Source organism: Plectropomus leopardus, chromosome 18 (assembly GCF_008729295.1).
Source record: "Plectropomus leopardus isolate mb chromosome 18, YSFRI_Pleo_2.0, whole genome shotgun sequence".
Lineage (NCBI taxonomy): Eukaryota > Metazoa > Chordata > Actinopteri > Perciformes > Serranidae > Plectropomus > Plectropomus leopardus.
In genome coordinates, this window is record NC_056480.1 from 20,325,800 (window position 1) to 20,346,030 (window position 20,231).

Here is a 20,231-nt window from a genome sequence, read left to right on the forward strand (position 1 = left end):
TTAAAAGAAGGCAGACATCTCTACGACCGATACCTCAAATACTCGACAACTCGCACCAAAATAATCTAGACTGATAAATAGCACTAGAGAAAAGAGTAAAATTATGTATTTTGGGGTGAACTTTCCCTTTAAAGGCCTTTGAGGACCTTTAAACCGTGTAATGTGTAACTAATTGACCAATACAGTGTAAACTGCACTTCAGGGAGCTCAAATCCCCATATTTTGAGTGAAAAATATGAATGACATGACCTCTCTACAGCTCTGCGCACACAAACGGCACATAGTAGTCTGTTGTTCTGCTACAGGCATTAGCTGGTTCTTCTCTCTCTCTATCTTTGCACAGCAGTCCAGCCTGCAGGGTGAATCCACGCCTGTGAACCAGATTTAACCAGCTGTCACCTCATGAACTGTCCTGAACATTTTTCTTTGCCCTTGCTCCCTGGACAGCAGCAGGGCCATTTTTGAGAGAGAAAGGTGATACTTTTTCAGCCTTGTGGATTTAATTTTAGACCTTTCATGCTCACTTGGAAGTTAAACTGAACTTTGTAAAGGTGCAGTACAACCTGCTTCATTCTACAGGGGTTAACTGGCACTAAAGAAGATTTATTTGTTGTGGTAAATGTATTGCCATGTTGTGAAAATGATGGCTTGATTATCTGCTTTAACAACATGGGCCTCTTCAAGATAACCTTTTCAGTCTGTTTGCTTCAAGTGGGTTTACAGCAATTGCTCTCCGCTGGACAAAATGAATTAAATGAAAAAACACAAACACCTCCAGCAACAAGCAGCGTGAAGCACACAGGTGCTGCTATTTGACGCACGACGGGAAACACATTTCAATGGGACAACTTGGTTTCATGCAGAGTGACTCGTCTTGAGGTGCTCCTGCCAGCATAACTGCCCTCCATAAGTGGATATGCTGTTCCGCTGAGTCCATACAAATCCAATTCAGCTTGCCTTTCCAAGAAGAAAAGGGAGCAGAAAATGGCTTGTCCCTTTTAATCTATCAGTTTGGTATTAGTAGAGGAGGGGATTTCAAATGCCTCGCTGATATGATTAATCTTAAAGGGAAGCTTTGGTGATTTTTCACCTCTGGTCTGTTCGATGTATGAGCGCAGATTTGACAAGAAAATTAAATTTGTGGTTTAAATTTTAAGAGAAATTATCTTGGTTGACAAAGTGCTTTAGAAAAAAAAATGTTTAGAATGCTTTAATCAGGGGGTTGTTGGTTTGAAATCAATGAGAAACACTGGCAAAGAAAACAAAAGCAATGTAGATTGAAAGAAATGGCTCCAACACTGGGCTATTGTGATGTACTGTGTAAGTGCTGGAAGTATAGAAAGAGTCAAGAAGATGCTCCTTACTAAGGTTACATAATGATGAGAATTTAGCAAACTCTGTTGAGGTAAACCATGAGATGGAGTTGAAAAGCTATAGTGGTTTTACCAAATGCAACAAAACAACAGTACCCTCTGACCTTTAAGCCCTTTAAAGAAGCAATGTGTAGGATTTAGTCGCATCTAGTGATGAGGATTGCAGATTGTAACCAGCTGAAACTTCTCCCATGTACCAAAAGTTCCTTCACAAATTTTTACCAGGAGACGAATTATCTGGAGACGCTTCCTTCTCTCCAAAACAAACAGACTTAAGATTTAAACAGGTAAATCAACTGAATAAAGCAGTTTAAAGATAAAAAATCTGTGTTCTTCCAATGCTGTTTGGTTTGTCAAAGAAGGGCTGCTCACTACAGTGGCCGACACAAAAACCCAAATGGGTCTATCTAGATTTAGACACAAGGTGGTGCAACATGGCAGACTCCCTGGATGAGCTTCCTATGTAGATATAAACAGCTCATTCGAAGGTAACTAAAACGCAACAATTCTTATTTTCAGGTGATTATACACTAAAGAAAACATACTTATTTTATTCCATTTCCACCAGTATGTCCTTCCTACAAACTCGATCTTTAAAGAAATAATTTGACATTTTATAAAACTTGCTTATTCACTTTCATCCTGACAGTTTGATGAAGATTGAGACTGGACTATTTCTTGGACCGGAACAATTACTTCCTTGAGTCTCTACTGGTTGCAAAGCAAACTAACAGGGATGACAAGACATCAGGGAGTCTAGTCAATAAATAATTCTGCGCATAACCCCCTTGTTAAACCACAATATGTTGTACTTAGACTTAAATTGTGTATGTATTTAACAGATGATCTGCTCAATCTAAGTAACAAAAACACAACAATACTTATTTTCAAGTGATTATACACTAATGTAAACCCATCCATCCATCCATCCATTTTCTTCCGCTTATCCGGGGTCGGGTCGCGGGGGCAGCAGCCTAAGCAGGGAAACCCAGACTTCCCTCTCCCCGGCCACTTCATCCAGCTCTTCCCGGGGGACCCCGAGGCGTTCCCAGGCCAGCTGAGAGACGTAGTCTCTCCAGCGTGTCCTGGGTCTTCCCCGGGGCCTCCTACCGGTGGGACGTGCCCTGAACACCTCACCAGGGAGGCGTCCTGGAGGCATCCTAATTAGATGCCCGAGCCACCTCATCTGGCTCTTCTCAATGCGGAGGAGCAGCGGCTTTACTCCGAGCTCCTCCCGGATGACCGAGCTTCTCACCCTATCCCTAAGGGAGAGCCCAGCCACCCTACGGAGGAAACTCATTTCGGCCGCTTGTACCCGCGATCTAGTTCTTTCGGTCACTACCCAAAGCTCGTGACCATAGGTGAGGGTAGGAACGAAGATCGACTGGTAAATCGAGAGCTTTGCCTTTCGGCTCAGCTCCCTCTTCACCAAGACAGACCGGTGCAGAGTCCGCATTACTGCAGACGCCGCACCGATCCGCCTGTCGATCTCCCGTTCCATCCTTCCCTCACTCGTGAACAAGACCCCGAGGTACTTAAACTCCTCCACTTGGGGCAGGACTTCATCCCCGATCCGGAGGGGGCACGCCACCCTTTTCCGGCTGAGAACCATGGTCTCGGATTTGGAGGTGCTGATTTTCATTCCAGCCGCTTCACACTCAGCTGCGAACCGATCCAGTGAGAGCTGAAGGTCGCGGCCCGATGAAGCCAACAGGACCACATCATCTGCAAAGAGCAGAGACCTAATCCTGAGGTCACCAAACCAAACTAATGTAAACATGGTTATTAATATTATATACCTATTCTGCCAGAAGATGCCCCTAAATCCCACACACTGGACCTTTAAAGCTAAATAAGCAGCAGCAGCTCCGCATGTTCTGCTGTCAGCGAGTTTCCCACATCACTGCTAAATTATATCAGTCACACACCTCAATCAAACTGACCTCTTATCAGTCCTTTTCTGTCCCAGTTTCTTTCTCTAACTGTGGCTCTGATTGGTCTGCTGTTAAATGCTCTTTGGGGAGTTTTACTTCAAACATAACTTTCTGAAAATGTAAAACCACACTCAGCCTGCATCCTACATTCCTCTGTACATGTAATTATGAAATACTGGGTAGAACACATACAGGGAACTCTGTAGGGTTTCCATAAGCCCCTTAGGTTGCGTTAACACACACACACACACACACACACACACACACACACACACAGAGAGAGAGAGACTTGCGCGCACACCCAGACACACCCCTTTCTCTTCCTCCTAGACTCTCAGCTGCTGAACAGCTCAGCCTGTAATTATGGCTGTCATCAACAGCCCCTGACTAGCAGCTATATTTACTGAAGAACCAGCGTGCACAAACACACTCCCTGCGCGCGCACACACACACACAAAGACAAGACTATACACTCTTGCACCTGCAACCACACATGCACATGCACACAAATACATAACCAGCTATTTATAGCAGTTGCCAGTCAATATCACAGCAACAAGTAATTTAGCATCAAACTAATTTGCAACATCAGCTCTAATCCTCTCAAGAATTTTCTCAGGAAGCAGAAATTTCACTCTGGCTCACCTACAGTGTCATGGACAAAGTAACACGGTGCATTTTCATTAACTAAAGATAAAAACTTGAATGTAAGCAGCTTTAATTTTCCAGCTTTTCTGTTTTATGTCCCTTTTTTCAGTCCGAAGATAAACTTAAAATCATTGAAAAGTAAAAGCCTTGTTAAGTAAATACTTATAGCAGCAATATGTGTTGGAAATTCTATACTATTATTACAGAAAGTTTTTCCTAAAACACGTGATGAAATTGTTCATACTGCCCTTAAAACATACTTTTTCACGCTTATACACTTATTTTGGTCTCCAGACTAAATGTTGTTCACTTTGTATCTTCTGCAGAATATTTATGACCTTCAGCGAAACCCACTCAGATCTGTTGACTGTTCTCTGTACATCTTTGGTAAATATAAACAGTATGTACACAGGTATGTGTGCCCATTCATACCCAGAGGGTATGAATAAAACCAGCCCCCACTGACCTCTCAGCAGAGAAGCTCCTTTCCTTCCGTACCAACGACTGCTGGTCACCACCATCGATCTCCTGCTCCGCATGTAGCGCGGCATTTAAACAACCTTCTGTCACGCACTTTAGCACCAATTCCTCTCCGTTTCATTCAGTAAAGCATTTATGTTCTTCATCCATAACCTTTGTCCTACTAATTTTCTTTATTTTTTTCTCTAATCATTTCCTTCGCTTCTGCCTGACAACGTTTGACCACTAAACCAGGATGAGTCACAAAGGCCACATGACTGGAGGGCAGGAAGGTCAAGGCAAAGGGATGAACAGGCACAGCTGACTCTGTGTGTGTGTGTGTGTGTGTGTGTGTGTGTCAGAGTGAGAGTGTGTGTCACTAAAAATGTCAGAGGAAAACGCTGCCTCGTCTCTGGTTACAAGCCCTGTTGAGGTTGACTCATTGTTGAACTTCCGTAATTATAAATGCTGAACTTGAATCTTGGCAAAATTCCGGCTTCACCAATTCAACTTTGTCGTTTATTTACATTAAAAATAAATAAAAAATGAGTACACTGTATGTGTGTCTGAACACACAGGTATGTCTGCTAAATTGCTTCCTAACATTAAAGGTTCTATGTGTCTGTACAAAGTTACACATTAAACTGTGTGTCTCTGCAGAGCTGAACCAATAACAGGCTGTATACTGCCCTGTGGCACAGCTCCATGATGTGTCCTTTGGTCTTTAATTACAGGTTGCTTGTTGCAGGTAAAGTCTTTGCCCTGAGGGGCTTGGAGACACGTCATAGGTCTGCAGGTGTGTGCCAATATCATCTCACCAGCTGCTGTGTACAGTGACCTCACAAAGCAAAGACCTGTGTGCCATTTTTTCAGTTCCTTCTTTCTCAACTGTATTGTAGATTAGTTACTGACATTGTAACTGCACGGTTGACATTTTTTGCTATCGTATTGCTTTACTAAAGACTCGGCAAACCTTTTCTGTTTTTATACAGATGATTTTATACAATGCATTTTAATATTTTGATTATTCTCTAATTCAATACAATTCTATTTTTAGTACATCACACTGACTATTTTTTTTTACCACATATTTAAACAGATTTTGTTACTAGGTTATAATTTGTATCGATTTTTGTTTGTTTGTTTGTTTTATTTTATGAGGTTACTCTGATTTTCAGATTTCTATTGTTGCATTGACTAATTATTTTATCATATATTTTATACTGATTTTCTTTTACCAGATTTATTCTTATTTGTATATATTCAGTTTTGTTTATTTATTTATCAGTTTGGTTAAAACACTTATTCCTCAGGGGGTCAGAAACACAACTACAAAGTATTGCTAATGTTGCACCACATCCAGTGGATGAGTAAATACACTACACTTTGTGAAGAAGACAGTCATAACAATTTTAAATGGGATTTCCTGTCACAAAGTAAAAAAAAAAAAAAATCAATTAATGCAGGTTTAAATTTCAGAATCATTTTACAAATAAGTGGATGTGTTTCTGTTATTTATTACTTGGCATCACTGCGTCTTATCGAACTGAAACAAAAAGCTGGGGCCAGGTACATAAGCGATGTGTATGCACAAAAAACACATTGAATTCTGTAAAACGTCAATCAAGGGTGCATTTATAAAGTTATTCTTGAATTATTTACAGGTAATATTTTAGGTTTTTTAAAAATTTATATTCATCTCCCTGTTAGTGTCGTGTGGAGCAATTTGTAAAGTTTGTTTCCATATAAGCGCTACGAATCAATCATTCATTGTACTTCTAATATTTAATAATAATGATGATCGAGATTTCTCAATGATTTCCAGATATGTGATGAATTAGTGGTACGGATGCTTCAAATATCCACAGTCGTGCATAACGACAGCTGCACTGGCACTGCTGGAGAACATCACTGATGCGACACAGTTGGTGAAATTACACTTTCATTGTTGTATTTCTCACTGATAGATCTGATGAATAGTGGATTCAGCGTACATGTCAAGATGCAAACACATGTTTTTAAGAACATTTCGATGTCCATTTATGGTGAACTGTGGGTGTGGAAATGAGGCTTGTGGCCATGTGCCCAGAGCCACAATGATCTGATGAACTATAAAACACAATCAGGCGTACACCGGGCTTTATTAATCTGTTGAAAACACTGCATACGTACATTTCTGCCTCTGTTTGAGTACACAGTTTTACTAGTACACTACACATCTACACAAAATTTTATGTATTTGGCCCCATGGACTCTATAAACAGCCTAACTCCCTGGGTGTAAAAAAAAAGTCAAATATGGACACAAAATGGAGTATGAAGGAGGCAGACGGATCCATCAAGGACAAGACTTTGACCCAGGAGACAGGTGTTCATGTCCCATGTGAAACCTTAAGTCATTGTCTACTCACTTATCTTTTTTTTTCTTAACCAAGTAGTTGATGCCTAAACCTAACCTGGGACTGTTGAGTGTGTGTGTCAACTGAACAAACATGGTGCTGGCACAGAGCGGAAGTCTTGCAACTATCAATTATGAAATTTCCTAATTTACAAAAACTAGTGGTACACTTGTGACCAGCAGCTCAATAAGGAGACAAACTGATCTTAAAACTTGCACCAGGTTAGCCCTTTGTGAAGAGTCATGGGTGGTCTGTTACACTTCATGTCTCACACAGGATTACCTCATTGTGAGACAGTTTCCAAACCACTAAGTGTAAACGCTGCACACCCAGTGCCGCCCGCAGCACAGATTGTCATGGTAACCACATGGGAACTGAAAAAGAAAGGTTAGCAGTACAGTGAAACTGCCATCTTAGATACGGGCCACATGTAAACATCTGTGACCAAAATACTGAGAGAAGTTTGCACTTGGAGCTGAAACAAAGAAAGATTTCTACTCTTGCGTCATCGGTCTTACTGAATGTTGCACCATTAAAAATTCACCTTAGGTGCCAAAATGCAATGTTTTCATCTCTTTTAGCTTCCCTCTTTATTCATGATCTTCTCTCTCTGTAAAAAACTGCACAAAATAATAATAGTTGGAGTCTTTTGGCAAAAGTAGGTCAGTGAAGCCAACTGTCAGAAGCAGGAAGAGGGAGATGCAGAGTCTTACTATTCCAGCTACAGTAGGTCCCCTCAGGTCAGAGCTATTCCCAACACAGAGCAACCACTGACGCACTAACTACAGCTCTGTCATGTTCTTCAGTGTGTTGTATCGGTGTGGACAGAGACAACATCTGTGGCCAGACAGTGGAGGTGTATGTGTGGGAGGACAGTCAGTGCGCAGGCATGTTAAGGATGGAAGACAACGCATGCGTGTGTGCACTGTTGCAGAGGAGTGGGTCAGTGCATGTGTGTGTGTGTGTCTGTGTGTGTTTCATAGTAGGGCAAATAGATCAAGTCAGTTTTAGATCACTCTCCAACCTCCAGCAGTGACCTCTTTGGCTCTAATGCCACCTCTCCTGTCCTATATGTCCACTGCAGCTCAAATATGCACTCCCACTGAATAATATTATCACCCACAATATTTGACACACAGTTGACTGACAGCAATGAACATTGATCGAATCATTTTCTGGTCAGACTGTGACACTCCAGAGCCAAAAGCACTGCTGCATGGAAAAAGATATTAATTTAGCTATAATCATGGTATCCATTTGAATTACACTACAATTATACAGTTATTTCAGCTAACAAAGCTCAAATCACTATGATGCCACACTAACAAAAACAGAAACTGTTAAGTGCTACACTAGCAACTGACTTTAATTTTTTTCTAAAATGTTTAATCTATTGTCATTTTCAGCTGCAACTGTAATGACGAAAGATACATATATAAATAAGACGGTCTGACCTATCTGGTGTTTTTCTCTTATTTTATGTAATGTGTTGCTTTGCCAGTGTCTTTGATGAACCAAATCTACCGGCACAGAAGCTAAGCAATGTGCTGCTGTGAACAGGAGCATATGAGTTTAAGTGTATGCAATATTTGGAATATTTTCTCTGCTTTACCTTACACAGTAACCAATTAAGACTGTGGTAGATCAGCAACTCCAGTGTTCTGTAAAGTAAAATTACTGTTTTTGTCAGTGGAGACTGGTGGCTTTGAGAGAATGGCTTGGGTTTGCTCCTCAATGAAAGCTCACAGGAATATATTGCATATACTTTGACAGCATTACATAGTCCATCAATTAACTGATTAAATTTCACATGTTCGATTAAGTTCCTAACCGCCGACTAATCAATGATCGATTAATTGTTATTGTTCCCAGGCTAATGGTAAGTTTAGCGGGGAAAATAGTCCAAATGTAGGGTACACTTAAACTGATACTGATTTTACTAGGTGGGACTTTATTTTAGGTTGCTAAAAACTAGCTAACTTGAGTCAGCATTTGCTAAGCTCTATTCCATTTCATGTATGTGATCCAGAGGGTTTTCTGACTTTAAGTTATTGTGAAGAATATCGGGATTCATTTTAAAGTTACAATCAATAAATGTAGAATTGTGTTCAGAAATATGCATATTGTACCTGAAAACTATTTTTGTATAGAAAATACGCCCAAACAAAAATAAAAATCCATGTAGCATTGATGACAGATGCTTCCTTTAAACTCTCAAATGTCAAGCAAGTCAGTTTCTGGCCCTGAAACCCAATTAACATGACTTCAGTATCACTATCACTTTACCAAATTATCCAACAAAATAGTCATTACATCCCCTTAAATACAGTATTTCAATTACTGTTGACATATCTTGACAAGACGAGCCTCACAGTAAAGTGACCCACTTTGAAAATATTGCCGTGAGCTAAAAGCTGCTCGATCTACATTTTTTTGCATCGTTTGTCATCCATCACTAAGTTTGTTTTTAGCAACTATCAGCTAGTTTTACAGTAAACTTGGGATTTTCTCAACAACTGCAAAAAATAACAGTTTTAGGGGTAAACAATAACTGTAAATCTGTTGTAAATGCAGGTCTGCTTCAGAGTTAGCAGCTTACATTGAGAACTGCATAACTTGGGCTGTTAGTCAAATATTATTGGCATAATATGTTGTATTTGAAGTGCATTGTGTATTTTGGATATTCCCAGTTTACATGATTAATAAATAGCATTTTAAGCAGATATTTTCAAGACCAAATACAAATGCAGGTTGAATGTCTCTAACACATGTCTTTGTCAAACATATTTTCCACTTGTTTCGTGTATTATATAAATACTAAGCTGTCAGATGGTTCTCTATGCTGATTAATCACCTTCCTCTGATCTGTTCACTGTGATCCTGAGCTTCGGTGGGCACCATGCGGGCTCTTAGGAGGATCAGTTTCCTGGGGTTTGCCTCACAAGGCAAGTTACAGCAAGAGACTGAGAGAGAAATGGATGTGTGAAATCTGAGCTGGCTTCTAATCTTGCAGCCTTCTCCACAAGCTCTGTATATCACGCTAATGTCTTGTGTGAGTGTGTGCATGTGCGTGGTGGGGGTGGGTACGTCCCCTGTTTCACCCTCTGGGCAAGAGTTGAAAGCTTGTACTGTAGAAGTGAGATAGATTTCATGTCATCAGCATGATAGAATGACGAGGTCTCCTCAGAGCTCATATTTGAAGTTGTGATTTAATTATAACATACTCACGGCTCCATCAAATTGAAGATGTGGCTGTAATGTACAAAACTCTGACTTAAATATACATCCAATCTGTTTCTTTAGCATGAGCTCATCGTCATAGGTAAGCCACTGAAATGTTCCAACGTGTCAGTTAAATGTCAGTTAGGCTACCTGTTAATGTTAGGTTTAACACTAATAATTACAAACTGAAAATTTCCTGTAATGTGAAAGTAAGTTTAGGTAGAAACCCCAATGTCTCGTACATGAAATGATCTGATAACTGACAAATGTTATGCAGACTTCGCCTTTTCAGTGCATCGCAGGCGTATACCAGCATGGTAAAGATGCCCAACCACAGCGGCATCAAAATTCTGTCAGATTCAGACAGATGTGGTGATTGGTTAGGGTAAATCAAATCGCCCTCCCCCACAGAAATCCGTTAGCAGATGCAATGTCACACTGAAGATGAAAACGTAGTGTCATGAGTTGACAGCTCTGTCTCATAATAGGTAACTTTAAACACTGACGCCTATTTATTTTGTTTAAACAAAGACCTGGCTGTATGGCTGTCAGCCAGAGGTTGACAAAACTAACTCTTCAGGTAGTTACTGCACATGGCCCAGTTTTAGCCGTAATACCTTTTCTTCATATTAGTGTCTAACGTTTCTAAGATTACCACAGGCATGCTGTCCTTCTACCACATATTCCAAGAAAAGCTCCTGCTCTGAGGAAGTGTTTGTTTGTGACATGCCTCTTTAAAAATCTGCATGTTGTGTCATGCCTTTGGCCTACAGCTCCCTCCTTAAATCCCAGGTGTTGTTTAGCTGAGAGCATTTAAAAAAGAAAAAGCCCCTGGGCAAAGTCTGGAGGCTTAAAGAGCACAGGTGAAAACACAACATCAGAACTTTGATCCCATTCAGGTGTAGTGTCACTCAGACCATTAGGCTACATACATCCCTCCCCTCAGGATTTATTTAAATATATATCTAAATGACAGCTTTGTAATTAAGAAAATCCCCAAATCCGTGAAGGGACATTGGCTGAATGGAAATCTCCCTTCAAATCTCAGTGATTGACATGTCATTGTGCCAGAAGAAGGTTTCGAAAACCAAACTAAAATAACAAACAAACAAACAATAGCAGCTGAGCCTGGCAATTAGTGGTTTTGTCATGTAAGTGGTAGTCAGAGGAGGAACGGAAACGTGTCCTCTTGCACAAAAAACACGAACAATGCGAAACATTCCTTGGTCAGAGCGGATAAACCCTTCACTAAATCATAACTATATTACTGAGTTAGTACACACAAATAGAACTGCAAAACACCAACATACAACAAGTTTAAAAGCAAAAAAAGTCAAAAAAGGAAGCGTTATTTCCTATGTGGCTGATGAGCGTAGATATAATTCAGGGTGCTGCAAGGCCTTTTCCTGTGGTGTTACTGACCGAGGCATTTCCAGGCTCCTCACTTGTGACTGAAGGCAGCTCTGTCATGCTTTCTGACCTGACCCAGTTAGTCAAACACTGGTTTATTTAGACACCAAACAGTACAGCTTCAATTCCAACCATGGCACCATCAATCTCATACTAAACTATATTTTTATTGCCATCAAAACCCTACTACTCCGGCTTTCCTCCGGGACACACGATTCTCTTGTACTTTGTTTTCGCACACTGTTTGCTGCTCCACTGCCAACCACATGAGGAGACTAGCAGAGCAAGATCAGGCCCTTTGAATTACTCATAAGGAGGAAGAGGAAGTTAAAGAGGCCATTGTGTTTATTTTGGTCTCAATGGAGCTGCTGTGCACTTTTACTGATATCTTTTCTCATTTGGTAAAGCCATTTTTTGTCCCAGAAATGTTTCAAAATGTGCGTGTGTGGTAAAGTGTGATAACGAGGGAAGAAAGCAGAGTTGTGTTTGTGTTAACGTGTATGTAAAACCACTTAATGGCTCCGCCTGTAGGTTCTGTATGATGTGAATGGGATCACTCAGGTCAGGTGGGTGCTGGTGCAGATGTGATTTTGCAGTGGCTCAGGGGTAATCATCAGGGGCGAGCTGAGACTAAGTTCGGAGTACTATCCTGCCATAAAAGAGCATAAAACCCTTCAAGTTGAATATTATTTATAGCTGCTTTTTCAACTGGAAATCATTTATCACCATCATTTATCATTTATCTTCTCGTGCACTGAGCTGAACTGCCAGTCACCAGGATTTCATTCAGTACTTATTCAACAAGCTAAATTAGTGGAAATGAAGCCAATTAGGGCTAAAAGTGCAGGACACAATGCAGCGACTAAGGTGACAGAATCTTACGGACAGTCTAACTTTGACCAACGGTCGACCATCAGCAAAGTGTATTAGGGCCCCATACACAGACCTTGATGCAGTACTCTTACTACTTCTCATGCTGGCTCAAATGCAAGACAACTCTGTCTCTCCATCCCACAGTCGTACTTTATATACAAAAGGTGAGGGCAGCTAAATGGCTTGATATTCCAACTTTGGGCATGCAGTGTAAAAGGGGCTTAAATTGTGTGTACTCTTGGTGAGCAACCCCTCTAATTCAGACCCAAATGACTTTACCTACTGTTTACAGACCACTTCAGTATACTAAGCCCCCTAGTAAAATGTGTATATAAAAGCAGGAACCACATTTCTAAATACAGAGGATCAACACGTGCCCTAAATTTCATGCCTTAACCAAACTGCCGACTGTGAGTCAGTTTTCATGTTTCTGCAACGTGACTGCTTTTTGCCTCGACTGAAAAGATGGAGCACTGACTGAGACATAGATGAAGCTAAAAACACATTGTTCCCACTGAGTAAAGCCAACCGAGGCTTTTTGCTAATTCATATGACCTGAACTGGACTCCATGAGAGTATGTGTGAGGAGAAGAGGAACAAAAAGCAAGGGAGAAAGTGTGCTTGTGGCTGTGTATCTGCACTGTGCAGGCACTCTAACATCTCTCCTGCCAGGCTAAAATTAGTGCTTCTTTAGTCATAATTCAGTTTGCAACACAGCAGCCAAAGAACGATAAGCTGGAGTAACAATGACACGATACACCGATTTGTCTCTGACTGTGAATGAATGTGTCTCTTGCCATCCTATGTGACTTTTTTTTGCATATTGCAGCTATTTATACAAAGACAACACCTTCAAAAACATTATAACATGACATAAGATCAGTGGGTTTTTTTTATCTTCAACACTAGCAATGTTGGTCATCCCTTCACTTTTGCCTAAACTGAAATATCTCTGCAATTGTTGGATGGATCATCATGAAACATTAAACATTAATTTATTATGGTATTAGTGAGCCTGTGGCTTTTTTATCTAGCAACACCAACATGTCAGAGTTTTCACATCAGTCTCAACAACTACAATACTAATTGGCATAAGTTGTGATACAGACAATATTTCAACAAACAGGGTACTCAAAGGTCTGACATTTTTCATTCACGCTAACACACTAAAATGAGATGAACAACATTTGCATTAGATGGTACTCTGCACATGCAAACACCATAGCAACATGTCCATGGACAGAAGTTGGAACAAGCAAGGTGGAGGGCACGCACATCCAAAAGATTTTTACAGGTGCTGGATCCAAAAATCGAACCAAGTCAAGAATCAAACAAAAGATCTGCACACTATAAGCTCCCATAATTTTAATTGTGCAACATTTTGATCTAACAGAGATCTTTGTCAGACATTTTCAAATCCATGAACCATGACAATACCAGTTCTTGCAAGGTCATCTATTTTTAGTTGGCAAACTCCAACCAGTGAAGCTACAATAAAAGAAGCATTTGTGAAGGGGACAGTACCAGCCAACATTGTTTGATATTGGCAATGGAAAATACAAAGAGTCCCACATGAGAGATGCTGCCTAGCTGGCCTTGAGGGCAACACACAGTGGCAGCAAAAATATGCAACAGTTTGAGAAAATCCAAAGATTATTTGTAAATTTTGTATTTCCTGCCTCTGTAATCATGTGGTGATCCTCAGATTCATGTTGTGACCCCTCATTGGGTTCAGATCAGGCTGGGAATGAGTTTGTAGCAAAATCACACACCTACACTTTAAGCTGAGTTCATTTAACACCGAATTCTAATTTTGTTGTTAGAGAAACTCAAAGATTTGCAAACCCACTACTAATGATGAAACTAATGATTTAGAAAGAAAATAGGCCAGTGGTAGTAAATTTGCATTCAGTACCAAAAAGAATAAAACACTTGAATATTCAGCACAAAACAAACAGCATAATTTCCATCACTAACTCAAAGAGCTAATTAGAACAGAAAATATAAGTGGTCCATATTCTGCATCCTTCAGCTGTGTCTGTGAATAAACATACTGATGCTGCTGGCCAACCTCCACATGAATCTGTGCGCTATGATTGGTTGGTCTGTTGTCATCTGGCCGTGTACCTCCTGGCTGTGTTGTTCAAAGGGAACGTCACATTACCATCGGTGTATCTCAGTCAGAAGTGGGTCAGTGGAGGCATTAACATACATTACACACCAAATGATGCAATGTGGGAATATCCTCCTGCTCACTGTCTACTCATCATCAGACGAGCTGCTGCAGAGAACAGAGACTCTGTTTAGCCTAAATCAATGTAATAAATACACCGGCGTGTATGTGTACAGTGCAGGCAGTTTTTGTGAAATTAAAAGATAATGCATGGCAGAGCACTTGTAGAGCTGTGTGTGTGTGTGTGTGTGTGTGTGTGTGTGTGTGTGTGTGTGTGTGTGTGTGTGTGTGTGTCTGCGTGCATGCTAAATTGCTTTAAAATGAGTGTAATCAACCATTTTGAAACTAACGTGTGTGAGAGATGTGAAGTCTGATACCACTCTCATGTCTGTCTGATAGCTCAATATATGGCTACAACTTGCAGCCTGTTAGCTTAGCATAGCATAAAGACTGGAAACAGGGGCTAGCCTGCTTCTGTCAATAACCTTAAAAAAATCAGCCCCCCAGCAGCTTCTTTAAAGCTCACTAATTACCACATTATATCTTGTTGGTTTAATCCGTACAAAAACTGAAGTGTAAAAATGACAGTTCACAGTTTTTCAGGGGGTTATGTGCAGGATTACTTATTGGCTCTGAGCTGTTGCCAAACAACCAGCAGAGACTCCAGAACGTTACTAGAAAATCTAGGGGTGAAGTTAGAAAAAGGTTTGCATACCAGACCTCTGTAGCCCGCACCTCATTTCTGCATTTCTAGGCTAGAAACTTGCTGCTACATTAGCTGCCACAATAATACACTGAAATCACCAACCACACTGTTGATAGTCGCGTCACATTGTGGGTAATGTAGCTGCCATAGGTGTGGACTTGAGTCACATGAATTGAATATGAGTCAGACTTGACAGGCCAGCCATTAGGAATTATCGACAGAGGGACAAAATTTTCCAAATTGGCCCATCACCCACAATGCAGCACCACCATAGGCATGGGCCTTGGCATGGGCTCCCGTGGGCCGTGGGTTGGGGTGATCAGTACACTCTGACCCTCACTGTCAGTGGACCTGAGACTTGAATCACAACTTAATGACCTGAGACTCAGCTTGACAAAACCACAAAAGCCTTTCAACTCTATTTGGATTACCGTTATTTAAAGTGTCCTACAAATCAAATAATTTCCTTCCAGTTTCTGAATCAACAAATATTAACACTGATCACTCCCAACAGGTCAGCACTTAATTCTTCAGATCCCCTTTGTTTGAACCATCCAACCACACTCTGTTGCAAGGCATTACATTTAGTGAGGAACACATTATGCCATGTTTGGGAATAGAAATTCAAAGTTTTGGACTTGGGGCTTAACTTTGGACTTGTCAGTCTTACCTTGAGACTTCACAGCAAATGGCTGAGTGTTACTTGCGACCTGCAAAACAATGACTTGGTCCCACCTCTGGCAGGTGCCAAAACAAGACAGTATCTTTTGTCCTGCCACATCCAGTTACTTTTTGTTTAACCTGGGTGAACATCAGTTTTCTTCAGTAGCATTTAAACCTCTGAAAACTGTAAAAATGGTTTGATTTTTTAAAACAAACACAAAAAAGAACAACATGGCAAGAAATGCCCCACAAACTGCAAAAACATAGTCAAAGGTGAGAGGGAAATTATCTGAAAAATAGCTGGGGGGGATTAGAAAATGATCAAAACACAGGGGGCGAAATGTCCAGAAAACAATTTTTATAATTGTCACGACTATATATTTTAAACCTCATCACAGAAAAAAGACAAAAATACACTTTTTTGTCATTTGTGTCTTGACTTTTTGTTTTTTGTGTGCTGTTCTTCCTATTTTTTTCCATTTGTAAGGAATTTTCTTGTAACATTTTACAATTTATTCCTATTTTTTTGGGCCATTTCTTGTTATGTTGCTTGTCGTGCTCACATGTTTTTAAAAGAAATAAAGCCAATTTGCTCAGGTATCAAAGGGCTAACTGTCCATCGCGTGCCCAAAAATGTTATAAAATTGCACTGCTAAATTGGCGGAGTACTACATTATTACATTATACTGTATGATACACAGAGTGTCATGATAAGTGTCGAGCGAATCTGTGAAGCATCATTATCCATAATGCTTCTGCCACAGTCCTGGTCAGAGATTATTTTTTAAACAGCTGCAAAAACACTGAACAGTGGTGAAATATTACACCTGATAGCATTTTCCCCTTTATCAGAACAATCAGCATTCAGGTCCTGCTGTAACTCCACCGCTCACCACTCTTCCAGAATCCAGCTGAACGTAGGTTATGATTACAGCTGGTTTAAAAATGAAAAAACACTCACAAAATGAATGTTGAAAAGATTTCCTTGTGGTGCATAATGCTTGCTTAAAAACATCTGCCTGTTATACAAGGACGCCCACACTGCTGAGGGCATGGCTGCACTTGGGTTTCTAAAAAGGGTAAAAGTTGAAAAAATCAATAAACAAACTCAGAGCTCCTGCAAAAGGGGAACTACAGTAAAGGCAGAAAGCATGAAGTTCAAGTCAAAGATTCATCCTTCATCGCTGACTAATAATTACAATAAATTCAACTACTGATTATGACTTTGAAGTGGCATAAAATAAAAGTCAATCTTTTCTTCTTCTAAACAGCCAGTTTTTGTGATAACCTTTTAACATTAGCGTGTATTAAAGCCTACTCCACCATGCAGCAAACAACCCCACCTACACAGCTAAAGATATCCCTGCGGGCCACACTTCAACCACCACTTCTGCCCTCTTCTTAACCCCGATCACAACCACAAGTCCCAAACCAACCAGTCTGACCTCTCTGCGATCCTCGAGCCGCCGTTACAGCCCTGCAGCCCACCTGTAAACCCACGCCTGCTTCCACACTCTACAGCTGACCCTTGGCAAGCCTTACCGTCCTCGTAGAAGACATCCTCCGCTTCTTCGCGCATCATCTCATCCAGGTCATCCTCCGCAATGTCTGTCATAGCCATCACTATTCCTCTGCTTCTTCTTCTTCTGTTTCTCCTCCTTGTCTCCCTCGGCTGACTAATCGGAGCTTCAGAGAGTGACTGGGCTGTAAAATTGAATCAACGCCGGCTCGGCCTCTTCGCTTCAGGCGACAGTCCGATCACCGGCAGGCTCCTCGCTCGAGTGGAGGACTGGGACTGAGCTGAGACGCAGCTCTCTGCACGAGGATGTGTGTGTGAGAGTGTGTGTAAGTGCCAGGTGAAGTGTGTGTGTGTGGGTGAGCAAGAGGACTCCCAGCGACCTTCACTAAGTTTCAGCAACAGTGCTGATTTCATAACATCCTGTGCAAAGCCGAAGTGAGAGTGTGCTGTTTAGAGAGCACTTGTATGAGTAAGTGTGCGCATGTGTGTGTGTGTGTGTGTACTGTATGGGGAGGGTCAGTGGTGTGTGCATGTGTGTGTGTCCATATGCGCAGTATGGCGCCCTACATTGAGTCAGCTCGAGCGGCTGGTGATTAACAGTTATAATTAGATGCTGTATTTTGAGCCACATGCAAAAAAAGGTGTGAAAATGTGTGTTTTTGTACGTGTTTGTGTGTACGTGGCACGGCATGTGAGATGTGGCTCTACTTGTCATTCCTACACAGCTCACTAGGAACCATGGGACCATACTGATTGCTCTCTCTATTTTTTCACTTGGCCCACATCGAGGGGGCCTCAGCTGAGCTGATAATGTCTGCTGTCGTCTGCTACTGCTGAAAGTCTCCATGGTGCCGCTCAGAATGCAGCAAATAAACACACACACCTGCTCCAGAGAGGACTGATTCAGACACTGTAGGAGGTTCTGTTTATACTTCTCTGATAATCATAGTTTTTTTACATTTGAGACTTTTGCATTGATAATTACATTTGAGTCACAGAGCTGCGATGAGCATTTGTGTTTTAAATGTGCAGCCTAATTTTAAATAACTCCACAGGTTGTTTGACACCACGTCCTGCTGTTTTAAGGACATTACCACAATCCTCAAAGACTCTTCTAAGTTGGAATGACAAATATTTCACCTGCTGCACAACATGTTTCCCCAAAGCCCCAAGGAACTGTGCTGGGCTTTGGGGCCTCATGATGCCACAGGGCCCAAAAAAGACTTTTTGCCATTGACTTGCATTGTGAAAACGGCATGTTTGTTTGTCTTTTGTTTTTGTTTGGGTTTTTTTTGGTACTTTAACCCTTTAAAATCTGAGCAAGTTGGTTTGATTTGTTTTAAAAACACACAGAAAAGGCAACAGGCACATGGCCCAAAAATTAGCTAGAAATTATTCCAAAAGTTACAAGAATATTATCTAAGAATAAGCCAAAGTGCTTAAAATCCCCCAAAATATATATAAACCTACTTTTTCTTGAGTAACATTTTCAATGTAGCTCTTTTACTTGTAATAGAGTATTTTCACAGGATGGTATTAGTATTTTACTTAAGTAAAGGATCTGAATACTTTTCCACCACTGCAACTGAGGCTGATAGGAATGTCATCAGTTTTGCATTGATATCATAAGCCAAAGTATTAGAAAATCCAAAATTTGACCCAGTGAATGAATTACTAAATTTTCATGACAATCAATCCTTTACTTATTTTACTCTTATTATCACACGAGCCATGCTGCTAGTTTGGCTTAAAGTGCTGTTGTAACGATGCTGCATATATCTTGCATAATGTTTTTAAGCTGTTGGCGCTGTCACTGACATGTTTTTGATATGTGGGCACCAAAGCAAACTGTGTGAACTCAGCTATCCCCAAATTTTTGTCACGTGTAATGACAAACTTTCCAGCCAGTTATGGGCTGGGTGGCTCTACAAAGAAATAGTTTTCCTCCAGCTTTTTAAGAGTTTTGCAGCATCCCCAGGAGGCCCCTTACCAGCACCTCTCAAGCATTTCAAGTCCAGTCGCAAATTACTGGTAGCATGCAGTCTTGTCTCTTTTTGACCTTTAAATGATTCTAAGATTTAAAAAAAAAGTATTAAAAAAACAGCCAGACACTGGATTTCTTCCTCTGTCTCACACAGTGCCTCCATCTGTCTTCACTCTGCAGCTTCTCTGACTCACACCCCATTTACACAAACCAATTCACAACCAAAATAGAAACTAGGCCTCAAGTCAATTCATTATCACTTTTTCTTCAGACTTCCTCTCCCCTGCCACCGCCTCCCTTTAAGGCCAAAGCTCAAGGGAGCAAACCTAGAGACAAACTCATTTTCACTGAGGCTAGTCCAGACAATTCAAACACAGCACATCTATCAGGAGGTGGGATGTTTTTTGGGTCTGACTGAAGAACCTGCACTGTGGACTGAGAGTTGGAGTAACTTGTGTTAACAGCAATGTTTCCAGATGTACAGGATGAGAGGATTTCTTATCTGTCTGAGGTCATTAAGGAGGAGAATGTGAGAAATACTGTAGACCACAGGTGTTTGATGCGTGTGCACTTGTGTTTGCATGTTATTTTGTATATTCGCTGCCTTTAAGCTTTTAAAGAAATACTTCAACAACAAAATGATTATTTGTATATCAGTTTCTAAACCAGTGTCATCTTTAATATGTATAGAAAACCTTTCTCAGATGTGTCTGTAGTTAACACATTTAACACCAAATCCTTCCAAAATTTCATGAGCTGTTTTGGGGAGAAATGTCTAATTTCACCACAGCTTCTCTAAAAAATTGCGATGCACGTTGCAATCTTTACAGGTGTTTTGCAATGAAATTGCAGTGACAAGTGAAAATTAC

At 40.7% G+C, this 20,231-nt stretch overlaps 1 protein-coding gene across 1 annotated transcript in view; it reads right to left on the reverse strand.

The window, feature by feature from the left end:
- The window catches only part of ripor2 (RHO family interacting cell polarization regulator 2), an 85,052-nt gene extending 67,235 nt beyond the window's left edge, over window positions 1-17,817 (reverse strand). Inside the window, 1 exon segment of the mRNA XM_042506750.1 lies at window positions 17,402-17,817. Within this exon segment, the coding sequence (XP_042362684.1) occupies window positions 17,402-17,480 (79 nt within the window). The 5' untranslated portion in view covers window positions 17,481-17,817.
- Window positions 17,818-20,231: the final 2,414 nt, after the last annotated feature.